Source organism: Pleurodeles waltl, chromosome 2_1, assembly GCF_031143425.1.
Source record: "Pleurodeles waltl isolate 20211129_DDA chromosome 2_1, aPleWal1.hap1.20221129, whole genome shotgun sequence".
NCBI lineage: Eukaryota > Metazoa > Chordata > Amphibia > Caudata > Salamandridae > Pleurodeles > Pleurodeles waltl.
Genome location: NC_090438.1, coordinates 182260564 through 182275242, shown reverse-complemented (window position 1 = coordinate 182275242; position 14679 = coordinate 182260564). Strand labels below are relative to the sequence as shown.

The 14679-nt window shown below is 41.0% G+C and overlaps 1 protein-coding gene across 2 annotated transcripts in view; it reads right to left on the bottom strand.

Annotated features, from left to right (window-relative positions):
• UPF3B (UPF3B regulator of nonsense mediated mRNA decay) overlaps window positions 1-14679 on the bottom strand; it is a 152630-nt gene that overhangs the window by 137084 nt on the left and 867 nt on the right. For both annotated transcript variants that reach the window (XM_069212208.1, XM_069212201.1), the window contains exons 2-3: window positions 4363-4469; window positions 3943-4049 (exon numbers count right to left, since the gene is read on the bottom strand). In XM_069212208.1, the coding sequence (XP_069068309.1) occupies window positions 3943-4049; window positions 4363-4469 (214 nt within the window). The remainder of the gene's footprint in view (window positions 1-3942; window positions 4050-4362; window positions 4470-14679) is intronic.

Sequence of the window (14679 nt, the reverse complement as noted above, 5' to 3'; positions counted from 1 at the left end):
CATGGGAAAGATCCCTCCTGAACAGTGTGTTTACACTTTGTTATTTGATATAAAAACAGGGAATTGGGATCTTGAAGGAGAGGAGAAAATAGACAGAAATTGGACAGCGTTAATTAATGGGACTCATCAAAATTACACTGTGAATTATTGGAACCTGACTGTGGGAGAAAATGAGATTCTAGTAGATCCAGAAGGATTGTTATATGATGCCTCCAGAGAACAAGATAGAAATGGGAAAAATTCACCTGTAATATTGTCCCGGGTTTTCCTTGGCCCCCTCTGGACGGCTAGATGTTCATATGTTGCACCCTGGGCAAATGTATCATTGCTAAATACAATCTGGGAAGATTACAAATATTGCAATAATTCTGAGCATGACACCCCAGAGGGTGTAGGATTGCCCCGAATAAAATACAGCATTATAAATTCACAAATCCAGGGAGGCATGTACTTCGTATGTGGAAGAACTGCATATAAAGTACTGCCTCTAAACTGGGAAGGGATATGTTCACTGGCATATTTGGCACCCAACATTACTGTGATATCAAATATATCATCTTCCCAGCCCCTTAACATGGGGAGTTTTGCACATAGGTACAAACGAGGGACACCCATACTGGAGGAGCGAAAGAACTGGGTATTTCAAGTATTACATGTTCTTATTCCCGGATTTGGAATTTTCGATTTACAACTGGCAATGATGAATATGTCAGCTGAATTAGCCATTGCATTTAATGCCACCAGAGAGGCCATAGGAAGTATACAGATAGAGATAAACTCTGCAGCCCAATTGGCGATACAAAATCGGCTTGCCCTAGACTTGATTACAGTACAACAAGGAGGAGTATGTGTTTTAATCCAACATCAGTACCAGCAAAAGTGCTGTTATTTTGTCAACAAGTCATCAGAGATAGAATTGGATATTGGGAAAATAAAAGAAGCAGTACAGGTATTTGAAAAGGGGGGCCAATATGAAGGAGGCGATTGGAGTTTATCATGGTTATGGTCTTGGTTTGGGGGGTGGGGCTGGTTGTTTAAAGACATACTTTTTATAATAATAGCTATTGTATTAAGTTGTTTATTAGTGCAGTGCTTACCTGCTCTCTGTTCCTGTTTAAAATTGTGTAAACTTCCGCCAGTGAAAATACTAGAAACCAATCGAGCTATGATGCAGAGAGAAGAGATAAATTCCCTAATGGCTATTGACCCCACTGTCCTCACTACAGATACTGGTTGCTCATACCCATCGGTTGTTTATGTCCCCATGAATGCAAATTTCAATGAAGTGGGAGTAAAATTCAACATATATGAGGAAATTTAGAACTATTCAAAACGTTTATTATGTTCAGAAGAAAAAAAAACTCAAAAAGGGTCGATTGTTAGAATTCATTTTGAATTGCTTCTTTCTTTTACACGTGTAAGTTTGAGCTTTTGTTGTCTCTGAACGCACTGTCTATCACATATGTTATCTTATGTATATTTGTTTAGGTAAAATAAGCCTGGTTCCACGCCATAGGCTTGCAGCTGGTTTCTTTCCCTAACTGGGGCACTGTACTCATTATAATTGTGTGTTCAAATAGCTAACTGACCTCGGCTGTGGTATTTTGGGGAGGGAAAGGCTGATATCTATACCTTTGAACCACGTAATCCTTTGAAGGGTCTCAAGAATGTGGGGAGTCAGGCAGCTGCAGAAGGGAGGCAAGGACAAAGCTGGGAATGGAACCAGTGTGTGGAAACTGATTAACTCCTTAAAATATCTGTATGACGTATATCATTATTTACACATTTTATGTATCCTTTGATGTATGAGTATAAATATCACTGTTAAACGCTTTATGCCAGCACACTTTACTTCGGGCCTGGGATGCCAGTGGTAAACCTGTCCTCTTTGCTGCAGCAAAAATAAACAGACCTTTGGTCATTGATTTTTCACTCCGGCTCTCCGTGTCAAAAACTCCTTTGTAAATTCATTTGTAAGTATCTGCAAATATGTGCATTTGACAAGATTCAGAGGCCTCAATCAGGATTCAGACGTCTGATCCCTGATATAGATTTCCCGTGAAGGTAGAGATCTCTTTCGCAGTCGAACGGGGTCATCGACTTGCTGGCAGGAGAAAGATGAAGCACCTGACATGCCCTATGGTGATGCATTTTTATTAATTATTTGCTTTGCATTATAATATAGATACATATATTTGCTGTGTATGTTTTCATTTCATTGTTGTGACTATTTTTAAACGTGTGCTTTCAACATGCTAATCTCCTTTTAGGAACCTTGCGTAGTGAAATAATAAAGGTCTTCTTTGGACTAAGAAGTGCATTCCAGAGGTTTTTTGTCAGTGCATGAGTATTTCAGCTCGGTCATTAGTGAATAGCAAAAGAGTGCCCCACCCCCAGTCCATTCTGTCCCCGCTATTCTGTTCCAACAGGGGTTTTCACACCTAATTAAAGTGACGTACCTGCCAGGCAGCTGCTGGAGATCTAATGCAAATTAGACTGAAGGCAGACCAAAATTCAACTTTCAAAACATTACTTTTATTAAGTATTTATTAAAATTCTAATTCACCAATGAATTAGACTTTCAGTAAATATGAAAAGCAGTCTTTAAATGATCATTTTAGCCAGTTCCTATAAAAGGTTGTAGATTAAAGTTGATAATCTGTACACTGCCATCCTTTAGGATCCAGCTACAAATCTGCCAGACAAAACAGCTTTTTTGGGGGTGGGTGAGGGGGAACGTCTAGTCACTGGAAGAACATGACACTTTAATTGTGCCTATGTCCCACTTTTAAATATAAGGCACCCTACCTTGTGGGCAATAAGGTGGACATGGTCAATTATTAATATTTACAAGCAGGATTTTTGCCGTCAAAAAAGGTTAATTTGACAGGTTTGACAATAGGTTTTTAGGCTGCTACAGCTAGGCTACACATTGTAGGCCTAAAGCCTACAGATCCACTCTATGGATGGAACAATAGGTGCTGTAGTCCGCAAGTGGCTGTTACCTTTCAGGTCCTGGGTACATTTTCTACACCATATACTAGGGACCCTTAGGGAAGTCAAATATGTAAATCAGGAATATGCAACTTTAACCATGTTTAAAGGAGGAGGCTCTTTGCTCGTATTTTGCAGGGATAAGAGTGCAAAGTTCCAAGTCCAGAACAAAGTTGAAAAATCTGGAGTGACTATGCAGAAAAGGCAGATTTCCTACTCATATGTAGAAGAGGTTTTGAACTCCTGAAATAATGTTTTTTTTTTCCCCCCCACAAAGATTTTCGTGAAAGTTAAATATGTTCAAAAGGAGCACAAATATCTACTGAGTTTGAACACAACATGCTTAAGGGTATTCAACAATTACTCTCTAACCCCTTAAGCTATGGAAAGGTTGGCCATGCAATCCTCGCAAGTGAAATAGCAAAATGGTTTCCAAGGAAGGTAGCAGACCTCTCCTTCCACAATAAAAGGTGAGGGTATAGGGAAGGGAGAAAAAGAAAAACAGGTTTTAATAAGTGAATGTGAACTTGGCTCATGGGTAAATGGAATTCACAAACGTTTATTATGCGTATGTTTGGAAACCTACAACTGTTGCATGTTTCCAGACATACCTCCGTTAGCTCAAGTGAATACCATGCAATGTCTCAGGACTGAGGGAGCACTTTCCTGACTTTCTTTATAAATCTGGTCCTTTTTTGCTGTGTGGGTCACTAACTCTCCATCCAACATGTTTTATTTAATGATGCCCTGGAGTAATGGTTTTTAAACTAGTCCTTAACAATTGCATGATAATTTGGTGACCCAGCTAAGCTTTCTCCACTTTTGTCAGGTAAATAAAATGCAAACAAAGTCAAGAGAAAAAGAAGAAATGAATGGAGACAGGAAAAAACTGAACATATTTAAACATTGCATTACAACCATATAAATAGAAAATTAAACGCAACATACCTTTATGGTCTATGAAAACATATCCATCGAAGCGATCTCGAAATAAAACAATGTCATCTTGATTTTTAAAGTTGATATATGCTCTCGAAAACATGTGCGGAAACAAACTGTAGAAAGAAATGGATATAATTTGTACATTTGACTGCTGCAAAGCCATTTACTTCATTCATACATACATGAAAAGCAAATGTGCCACAAGGTTTGTCCTGCAATGTGAAACATTTGTCGTTAATAGCTGCCTTCATAAAATTACAGAATTGATGTTCTCTTCATTTAAAATTTTCCCACCACATTAGCCCCCCATTTTCTGTTCACTCAAATGCAGATAAACATCTATTATGACTAAAATAATGAGGGGAAAAAAACTTGGATAAACACAATAAATTTACCACCTCAATATCACACTTAAACATACACTACCTTGAATCATTGGCAAAGAATTCAAAATAGTCATGGTCAGGTAAAGGCTGGAGATGTTCTTCAAGTTGTTCCTGAGTAAGAGTTGGTGGCAGACGACGAATCACCACCTGATCACAAACCAAGATAAATTAAATTCAGAATACTGCAGTAAAAGTGTTTATTGCTTGGCAGAGGAATTGCTCTATAGGGTCTGGAGGTAGCAGACTCATATTTGTACAGCGATGTGGGTGTCTTTAATCCACTGTATACATAGTTTAATAAAGCTGATCGGAAAATAAATTAATCCACAAAATGGCTAATCAGTTAGCTTGACAACAGGTTTTAAAGATAAACCACACTATCGTGACAGGGAATGATTCTGTAGTGGAAATAGGGGGGGGAGATCCTTCATAAATTAAAATACACAGATACCCCCTACACCATAAATTATATGCATTATTCATGTACGTCATAATTATACAGTGCCTCGACATCATTTTTATTTCATGGACTCGGTTCACTTCAACCTTTATGTTTGAAGCGATTCCCCTGCAGTATTACTTTAGCACTCTCATAATGTTTTTGTCCTTGAGGTTAAAGCCACAGCATTGCAAGCTCCAGCGTGACTCCCCCTGCAAAGAAGGCAAGCAGTCCTGTATGCATTACTAGTAATTGAGCCACCATTCATGTGAAACACCAAGAAGTTCCAGGGTTTCCCACCATCTTTGGCAGTATTCACATGAAACACACCAGTGCCCCCACGCCCATAAGAAATCCAAGGTTCACACAAACCCAACCTAGTAACCTGCCCTGAAGAAGACCTTCTAATAAATCACAGGCCCATCTTGAAGGCCGAAACACGTCAGCGTACTCTGCAATGCGGAATAGGGCCCAGCAATTTCAAATAAAGTAGTGAACCATTTGATAATAAAAAGTGGTAGTTTAAATTATTCATATTACCAGATAAACTCAAAAAAGGTAAAAGCTCCATCCATTTAGGATTCTGCGGTATCTGAATGACAATATGAGTGGAAGAAAACAATGTCTCCATCCTATGATACTCGGCAAACTGGACACTATCATTGGTTTACAATGATAAACAATTTTTATATGTTGGACACTTATGTCTGTTGAAATTTATATTTGTGGACACATTTCTATATTTGTATCCATTTGTTGTACATTTATTAATGTAGATATGTATAATCAGATGTATTGTCATTTGTAAGTGTACATTTCTATTAATTTGCTGTACACTTATTAATGTGATGTATCACATTATGTATTGTCACTGGTGTGAAATTTGAAACTTGTTCTACGCATTCGCCATCATTGTTTGATGAATACAATTCTCACCACCAAGTATTTCCTCTGGTATTTATCATTTCCTGTCCATAAAAGCATTATGAGACAACAAAAGTAATACTATAGGGGGAATCTCTTCAAACAAAGGTTGAAGTGAACAGAGACCATGAAATATTAATGGTGGTATGAGGTTTTAAACATAAGGCACTAAGAATGGTAGTCTGCTGCGTGCAAACTGCACGGTACAGGATAGAAAGTAATGTTTTTACCAGTCTTTGATGATTCTAATTTTGCTAAAAATGATTTGTTTGGGTAGGAATAAATTGTTATTACCGTGTCAGTAGTAACCACCGCGGACCACCACCGTGACCCTGGGGATCATTAGATTGCCAGGGTCGTAAAAAGGCCCTAAATAAGTATAATTTTAACAAGGAGGATAGTGGTTTGCAGGAACATTGTGCTTCTATGCATCTACACAAACCTAATCACTGGCATGTTCAATGCAATTGAAATCAGGGACAACCATTCAGAAGACAATTTATCCATGTTACGATACAAAACACATTTAGGAACAAAGATATCTTTGGTGTAATATCAACAGGAGTGTGGTTCAAGAACACACCTAAGAACAAAAATCATGTTAAAGTGCACAAACACAGATGCAAAATCACAGTGGTGATGGTGAATCACAGGGAGTGTGGGATCACATTTAAAGACAAAATCACTTGTTAAGGAGAGAACATGTGATAGTAATACAACACATTAGGATTATAAGGTGTGCACAAAGATGTTGTATTGTGGGCCATTTTGTATTATACTGTTTTGGTATTGTATTCAGTTGAACTTCCACTTAAAGAGCGCAGGAGTTTCCGGCGGAAGAAACTTCGAATTCTATCCGTAAGGAAAGCTACATATTTTTCTTTTCTCCATACCCTATCATGGATGTTAATAGCTGATGGAAGACTTTGGATTCTATGTCAGGACCGGGGGCTTCGGATTATGCTTTCTCTTTCTTTACTGTCAACACAAGGCAGCCAACAAAAAAATAAAAATAAATTAACACTACATTTCCCAGAGCTTTGCAGCCTCGCTATGAACCCCAATCAGGGCCCACCATCTAGTAACCACTAAAGTCCGTCCTCTTTCATTGCTGCTTCGACGCAGAGCTAAGTGCTTTCATCATTTCCCTTACGCTATATTTGATTATCACGATTATTGTGTTACACGTTTGGCATGGCTTATTGCCTTCAGACGCCTTAGATTTGGTGTTTTGTTTGCCGTGCTCCGAGCGCATATTCCACATTTGTATCGGCGTTGTTCTCAGCCAATGCAATTGAGGCCGGTGAGGAGTGATAGGGGAGGCCGCGCGATTCCCCAGAGCAGTCCACTTTGTGTTGTTGCCCTCACGCATGCGCATAGCTCCATTTTTGGGATCTGTGCGAGTGCGCTGTATCGGCAGACAGAGGCTTCCCTTTTAGCTCTATGCGCCCCCGTCCCGCTCTACGCCCAGAGGGGCTGTGATAGAACTGCAGAGCCTGGCTCTAGGGGGACTTCTGGTGCTTCCTCCTCTGCATTTTATAATTAAAAATACCGGCAGGGACGCTTTTAGCCTCCTTTTAGGACCTGGGTGTCCCCCTCAATTGATATTATCAGTACAAATATATTTGGGACCTCTGATTTATTGTATTTTATATTGCACTCCAAAACATGACCCAACAATAGCCAGATGATGATCAGTACGGAGAGTATGTTGCTGGACACTATTACCAACACATGGAAGAGCGCCTTGTTGAAGCTTTGGACTTCCATGTTCAGGATTCAGTAAACAAGACTTCAGTGAAAGCCCTGCGCCCGTTTGTGCAACCTTTTTTCAACTTTGGAGTAAGGCGCTTTGGCGCAGGCTCGGGAAACCCCGCCCCTGTAGAGGTCAATCGAAATAAGCCTGGCCGGTCATCTTATGACCCTTTGGAACAGACCATTAATTAGGTCCTGAATGATCACAAATATGATGCCTTTAGGTGCATAAAGCTACCCCTCCCTTTCAGACTACTAAAAATATTACCAATTAGTCCAATTCTTCTGATGCGGATGACAATTCGACTCCTGACAAACAAGCGTAAAACTCATCATACAGACGAACCTTTGATTACCCCCCACACCTTACAATTTGATCCCGATACGATCGTACACCCCAGGACCACAGAATGGATCCCATGTCCAGAGGTGGCACGGTATGTTCAATCAAGACTCTGCAAAAGTTTTGAGAAAGATATTCGCAACACGCTGCAGTCTGAGTGCCCTCGCCCTGCTCTCTCCGGCAAAGTTGCAGAGACACCAGAACCAGACCCTCACATGGTGACTTTCCTCAAGAAGCATGCCAAGGACCCGAAAAAAAGGCATTGATAAAGTCTGGCTGGGATGTCAGGATAAATTATTAGATATTGCCAGACCCCTCACCAAGATTTTAGATCTTGAGGTACAGGCCAAGGAAACACAAGAAGGGATAGACCCCGATGTCTTGTTGGAATGGGCCCTAAGAGCAATGTTTATTAGGAAATGTCAACTGTTTGATTTCCAAGGAACGTCGGAAGTAGCTCCTGTTGCGTACTGATCCCAAATTGGCAGAGTTAGTGCAGGGGTGTGGAATTTATTAAAATATCTACTTGTCCAGGGGACAGGTTGCTTCTCAAATCTACTTGTCCTGTAAAAAGATCTACTTGTCCCTTTGGTGCCATGTAGTGTGGCGACAAATTATGGCAGCAATTAATAGCCTCTCTGATTATGCCAGGGCTACTACCATAGTAGGGCTTGAATACTTGGAGTTTCAATCCCTACTGTAGCAATTTCCTTATTTTGCCACCTTTCTGCAGATCTGCATACTGGGGCTGGAGGAAGCAGTAAGCAATAGTTCCAGGGCTGGAATACCTTTGAGTCTGCAAACCTACTAACCTGCATGTTTTAAAGATTTTTACCAGCTTCTCCCTAATATTTTCCCATAATAAGAAAGGTTGGGCATTTACTCCTGACAATGGCAGAATTAGAACTTCTTCCAGGGTTGGGAAGAAAGTGGCTGGAGGGAAAATGAACTTGCAAATGCTCAATAGATTTTCACATGAGCAAATCTACACATCGTATTTACCCACGCTAAAATACAGTTCACAAATATTTTATAGGGGTACGACATATACCATGGGTGCACTTTTGTGACTTTCTTTAAGAATTTGGGGCCACAAGTAGGTAGGTTCAGATTTGTGACCTGCAAATTGCGAGTCGCAAATCCGAATGTAGGATGGTGTCCTTGACACCATCTGTGATTCGCAAGGGCTTCGCAAATGCCCACATCATGAATAATCATGAGGTGGGTCGCAATTTGCGACCCCCTCACGAATGGTGGCCTGCTGGAGACAGCAGACCACCATGTCTGTGACTGCTTTTCAATAAAGCAGTTTTTTGGGTTTTTTTTTTGTAATGCAGCCAGTTTTCCTTAAAGGAAAACGAGATGCATAACAAAAACGAAAAATGAAACATTTTCATTTCATTTTTTCAGAGCAGGCAGTGGTCCGCAGGACCACTGCCTGCTCTGAAAAAATGTTTACAGTGACATTCACAATGGGGAAGGGGTCCCATGGGGATCCCTTCCCTTTTGCGAAAGTGTTAGCACCCATTTGAAATGGGTGCAAACTGCGATTGGTTTGCGCCCGCGTTCGCGGTCACAAAACAATCCTACATTGCACTGTGAGTTGCAATTAGGAAGGGAACACCCCTTACTAATTGCGAGTCGCAAACCCGTTTTGTGATTCGGTAACCAGGTTACTGAATCGCAAAACTGGGTTTGTGCATCGCAATGTGCTTTTTGCACGTCGCAAACAGCGAAAGTCGCTGTTTGCGAAATGCAAAAAGCTACCTACATGTGGGTCTTGGTCCCTAATTAGGTCTGGTGTTAACAAAGACATTTTGTTTTTATTAAACTTCTATTTCTCTCTCTTTCGGCTGGCTTTACTGTGAGTGATCGCATTCTGCTCTTCCACAAGGAGTATATTGCCACACAAAGTAGTTTTGTTCAGTGTCAGGAACTACAGTGGCAATCAGTGACGTAACGAAACTGGAGGGTGCCCCTTTGCAAAGAACATGGAGGAGCTCCCTCTCCAGACTCACTCAGAGCAGGTGCTGTGCTGACGGGGCCCCCTGGAGGGTGGCTGCGAGGCCTTTGTTATGCCGCTGGTGGCAACGTGTGCTTTAAGAGTTCAAAAACTTTTTTTTGGGGGGGGGGGGGGTTTGCCAATGTTTGTTACATGGCCTGGTAGCTCCCACAACAATAAAGTGTTACAAAAGCCATGTCAAAACAAGACACGCATTGATGAAACTAAAAGACTTATAAAAGTAAGTCAGATCAGTTGGCTTTGTCAGTGTTTGTTTATTTTCATGCTTCCCATAATCGTGTTGAAAATGGTTAAACTGATTTTCCATTAGAAATATTTTTGGGAAATACTAGCATGCATCAGCACATTTTACTAAATGACACTTCATTTGCATATAATCAGAGAGCATTCTGGGAGCATTATACTTAGCCTCTTAGCCTAAACTTTTCAAACATGTGTGTACACGTTTTTTTTTTTTTGTACTGGAACCAACGTCAGTAGTGAAGTGTGACCTTAAAACATTTATTTACAGCACGCACCCTAATAAAGAAGGCTTTCAAATAATGAACCATAAATACAAGTTGGAACAGCATTATCTTTTGGAAACACATTACCTCAACTGCAGAGAGTTCAACTCTCTGTAAACAGGCAGCCAAAGGGTTTGTGCTGCAGGGGGTTGGGCCTACTTGTCCCAAGGACAAAGTAAACATAAAAACTTGTTGCCCTTGACCCCAAACAAGATGTCCGGAGTATGTTTGTACACAACTGGTCTTTGATCACATGGGATGTATGGGTACTAGAGTCGGTAGAAGATTACCATCTAGAATTTTATTTGACTCCGGAACAAATGCTTATTCCGCCTTCTCTCAGATTTTCCCCATCAGGAGAGTGCTTTTATATATCAAGAAGCAGAAGGTCTTCTTCGAAAAGCGGCGATTGTTCCTTCTCACCTTCATTCCAGAGGGTTTATCAGTACGATCTTTTTGGTCCAAAAGAAGGGAGGGGGTTCTCGCTTGGTGCTTGATCTTCGACAGTTCAATGCGTGGATTGTTTACCAGCGTTTCAAAATGGAGGGCATTCATCTCCTCCAATACCTACTGTTAGAAGACTGGATGGTCCGCTTGGACCTCAAAGACGCTCATCTGACCCATTCCTATTTTGGCTCCTCATCGTGGTTTCCTTCAGTTCTTTATGCGGAAAAGGTGTTACTAGTTCTTGGCCCTTCTTTTCGGACTGTCGTCCGCCCCTTGGTGTTTCACCAAGATCAGCGTCCAGTTATGCAGTGGCTCAGAGAAAAAGTTGTGCGTCTAATAGTTTATCTCTGCGACATTCTCATCATGGTGCAAGAGAAACGTCTGGTTCTTCTACACCTTTCCTGGACGATTCAGCTTCTTCAGGACCAGAGTTTCATTTTAAACACAGTTAAATCCCATTTGGTTCCCTCCAAACAATAGATTTTTTGGGCTTCAAGATAGATTCCATTTTGACCCGACTGAAACGCCCTTAGACAAAGAGACTAGCTATCAAGAAGGAGTTGAAGAAAGCATGGTCTGTTCCTTTGATTTCCTTGTGGGTACTTGCCCGAGTGGTAGGCCTCCTGGCTTTGTCCATTAAAGCCATTTTTCAGGGCCTTCTGCATTACTGGGCTCTTCAGAGACTGAAGATTATGCATCTCTGCAAGGGCCTATCCTATTCGGAACTGATTCTTTTGTCACAGGAAGCCCGAACAGAGCTTCAATGCTGGTTGACTCATATGGACGCCTGGAATGGCAGGGCAATTTTTGCCTCAGTTCCGGAGATTGTCATAGAATCGGATGCCAGTAGATGGGGCTGGGGAGCCAAATGTGGACAGATGGAGACAGGGGGAACTTCAACTGCACATCAGTTGTCTAGAACTTCTAGCAGGCTCTTTTGCGGTGAAGACATTGTCCCCAGGCAAGACAAAATGTTGTATCCTCTTGAAAATGGACAACATATCAGCAGTGAGATATATCAACAAACATGGGGGAACGCTGTCCAAGATGCTAGCGGAAATTGCAAAGGACTTTTGGCACTTCAGCCTAACTCATCAAATTTTGAATACAGCAGAGTACATCCCAGGCAAAGTGAATGTAGTAGCAGACTGGAATTCTCGATACCTCTGAGATGTCAGCGATTGGCGTCTACACCCCAGAGTATTTCAGTTTCTGAATCATCTTTGGGGTCCTTGCTTGGTCGACTTGTTCGCGTCCCGTCTGAATGCTCAGCTTCCACGTTTTTACAGCTGGAGACCGGATCCGATGTCTCTCAGCTCAGACACTTTCCTTCAATCATGGACGGGGAACTGAATTATGCGTTTCCCCCTTTTTCCATGATTCATCGAGTCCTCTTCCAGGTCCTTCGTCAGAAAGTGGAGATGATTTTGGTAACCCCAGGCTGGAAAGCTCAATCGTAGTTTCCAGTGGCACTGTACCTATCTAAGATCGGAGGATCTATTATTGGACCCAATGGGGCAACCACACCCTCTAATTCTGGAAGAGAAATTATCGCTCATGGCATGGAGAATTTCGGGGGGAATCAGTGCAGATCCCAGACGTTGCAGAGGACACTAGGTTCTTCCTCTCTCAATCCCTAGTGCCTTGTACACATAAAAGCTATGCCTCCACATAGAAACAATGGTTGGATTGGTGCAGTCAGAGGGGTGTGGATCCCTTGGGGGCCTCAGTGCAGATGATTGCAAATTTTTTGTCCCAGTTAGCAGCTCAAAGTTTAGCTTACAGAATGCTTAACAACTTTAGATTGGCTATTTCGGCCAAACACCCTTGTGCTGATGGTAAGACCATTGGGGAGCATCCTTTAGTATGTAAACTCCTACGTGGTATACGCTTGGTACGTCCCCCTCAACCAAAATATTCATCCTTGTGGGATGTTAATATAATTTTAAAATTCCTTGTGGCCTAGCCTGCCAATGAAGGTTTATCACGAAAACAATTATAGGCAAAATTAACGATGTTATTTTGTCAGATTTCATGTCGGAGAGTGTTGGACGTCAAAACACTGGACATTGCAGGTAGGGTTTTTACTCCTACAGGAGTCCCTGTTCATATTTCTAAACGCACAAAATCAAATTCTACATGTATTTCTTATCCAAGTTTTAGAGACAACTCTAAATTATGTGTGGTGAATTGTTTAAAAGTGTACGAGGATGTCACTCGTGAATTCCGTAGAGACCATTCTGGTCAATTATTGATTTCATTGCAAAAAACGTTTGGTCATGTGTCTTCGGCGACTTAACTTGATGGGTCAGATGGTTATTGCAAGAAGCAGGAATAGATATTTCCGTTTTTGGGGCACATTCGGTTAGAGGTGCTATGGCCTCAAAAGCCTTTAATTCAGGATCAAGATTAGAAGATATTATAACAGCGGCAGATTGGTCATCAGACGCTATGTTTAAGTTGTTTTATCATAAAACAATTGTAGATGTGGCTTCAGGGGTTATAGCTCAGCTTTAAACTAGCATAATCCGAAGCCTCCGGTCCCGACATAGAATCAAAAAAAATTCTAGCTTGCACGACAAGAATTTTCAATTCTATTAAGGACATAGAGGCGGGGATTATCCCGCCCGTGATATGGGTAACATTGAGAGTTAATGTCAATGGCATATTGTATGATGATAGAAGTTGTCCCACCCGATGTAATATGATGCATTTTTTTTCCATGTTTCGGAGGTTACGTCATTCTTTTCTTTTACAGATGAGAAAACTTCTTGAAAGATTTACGGGGAGATCTTCCTAAAATTTCACCATGGTGAACAGTTTGGTTCTGAGTTGCACCAGTCGTGCTGTTTCGTTTTACTTCACCAAGAAGAATCCATGGGTGGGCACTACGACTACATTGGTCGGTGTTGGTTCGTGTCTTTGATTATTGGACTGACTCGAGCAAAAAAGAGGAAGGACTTTAGTGATTACTATCTATATACTAGATGGTGGGCCGTGATTGGGCGTCATAGCGAGGCTGTAAAGCTTTTGGGAAATGTATTGTTCTTTTATTGGCGGCTGTGTAGCGACAGTGAAGAAAGAGAAAGCATAATCCTCACCTCCGTGTCCTTAATAAAATTGAAAATTCTTGTCGCGGAAGCTAGAATATTTTTGATTCTCCTTTAGGAATCGCAGCCCAGCGATTAGCAGAACACATTAAAACAAAATGTAGTTATTTTTTAATTGTTTGTACTGCACCTTCAAATCATAATGAAAAAGGTCATGCACTCTGCCTCGAATATCTCAATCACTATACAGCTTGTATTCTTTATGTTCGCCTTAGTAGATTAATATGGAATGAGTGACCATAAAAAACGGGTGTCCACAAAACATAGATCATTCAAAGCGATGTGATTCTGTACACAGAGATGCGCCTTGGTGCAGCCAGACTGCCTTACAATCATAACTGTCTTAAGAATGGTGTACAACAAAACTATAGAGCATGAATAATGTGGTGTGCGCTTTAACAGGAGCACATATAATATGTACCGAACACAATCAGAAAAATGTACGGTTTGGGAAGCACTATTTTTCATTCCAGAAAAAGGATTTTTGCAAAATCTGAACTAGTTAAACTCGAGCAAGAAATCCTAGGCTGAACAAATCACACTGACAGACTTGTTGACATGTCTTGTCAATAATCCTACCACCATGTGATACATGCTGTGCAAAAACAACATTCTAATGTAAGAACTAAAAGACGTCCAAAAAAGGTACAGTAGCATTTGTAAACAAATTTGAAATCCATCTCTCTGCTCAACTTATCTTAGTGACCAAGTGTGCATTTAGTCGCCAACTCACCAACAGTTTATGACAGCGCGCACGCATCTTAAGGCTTTCTAATTTAGAAATGTGGGTAAGCGCTATAAAGACTGGTC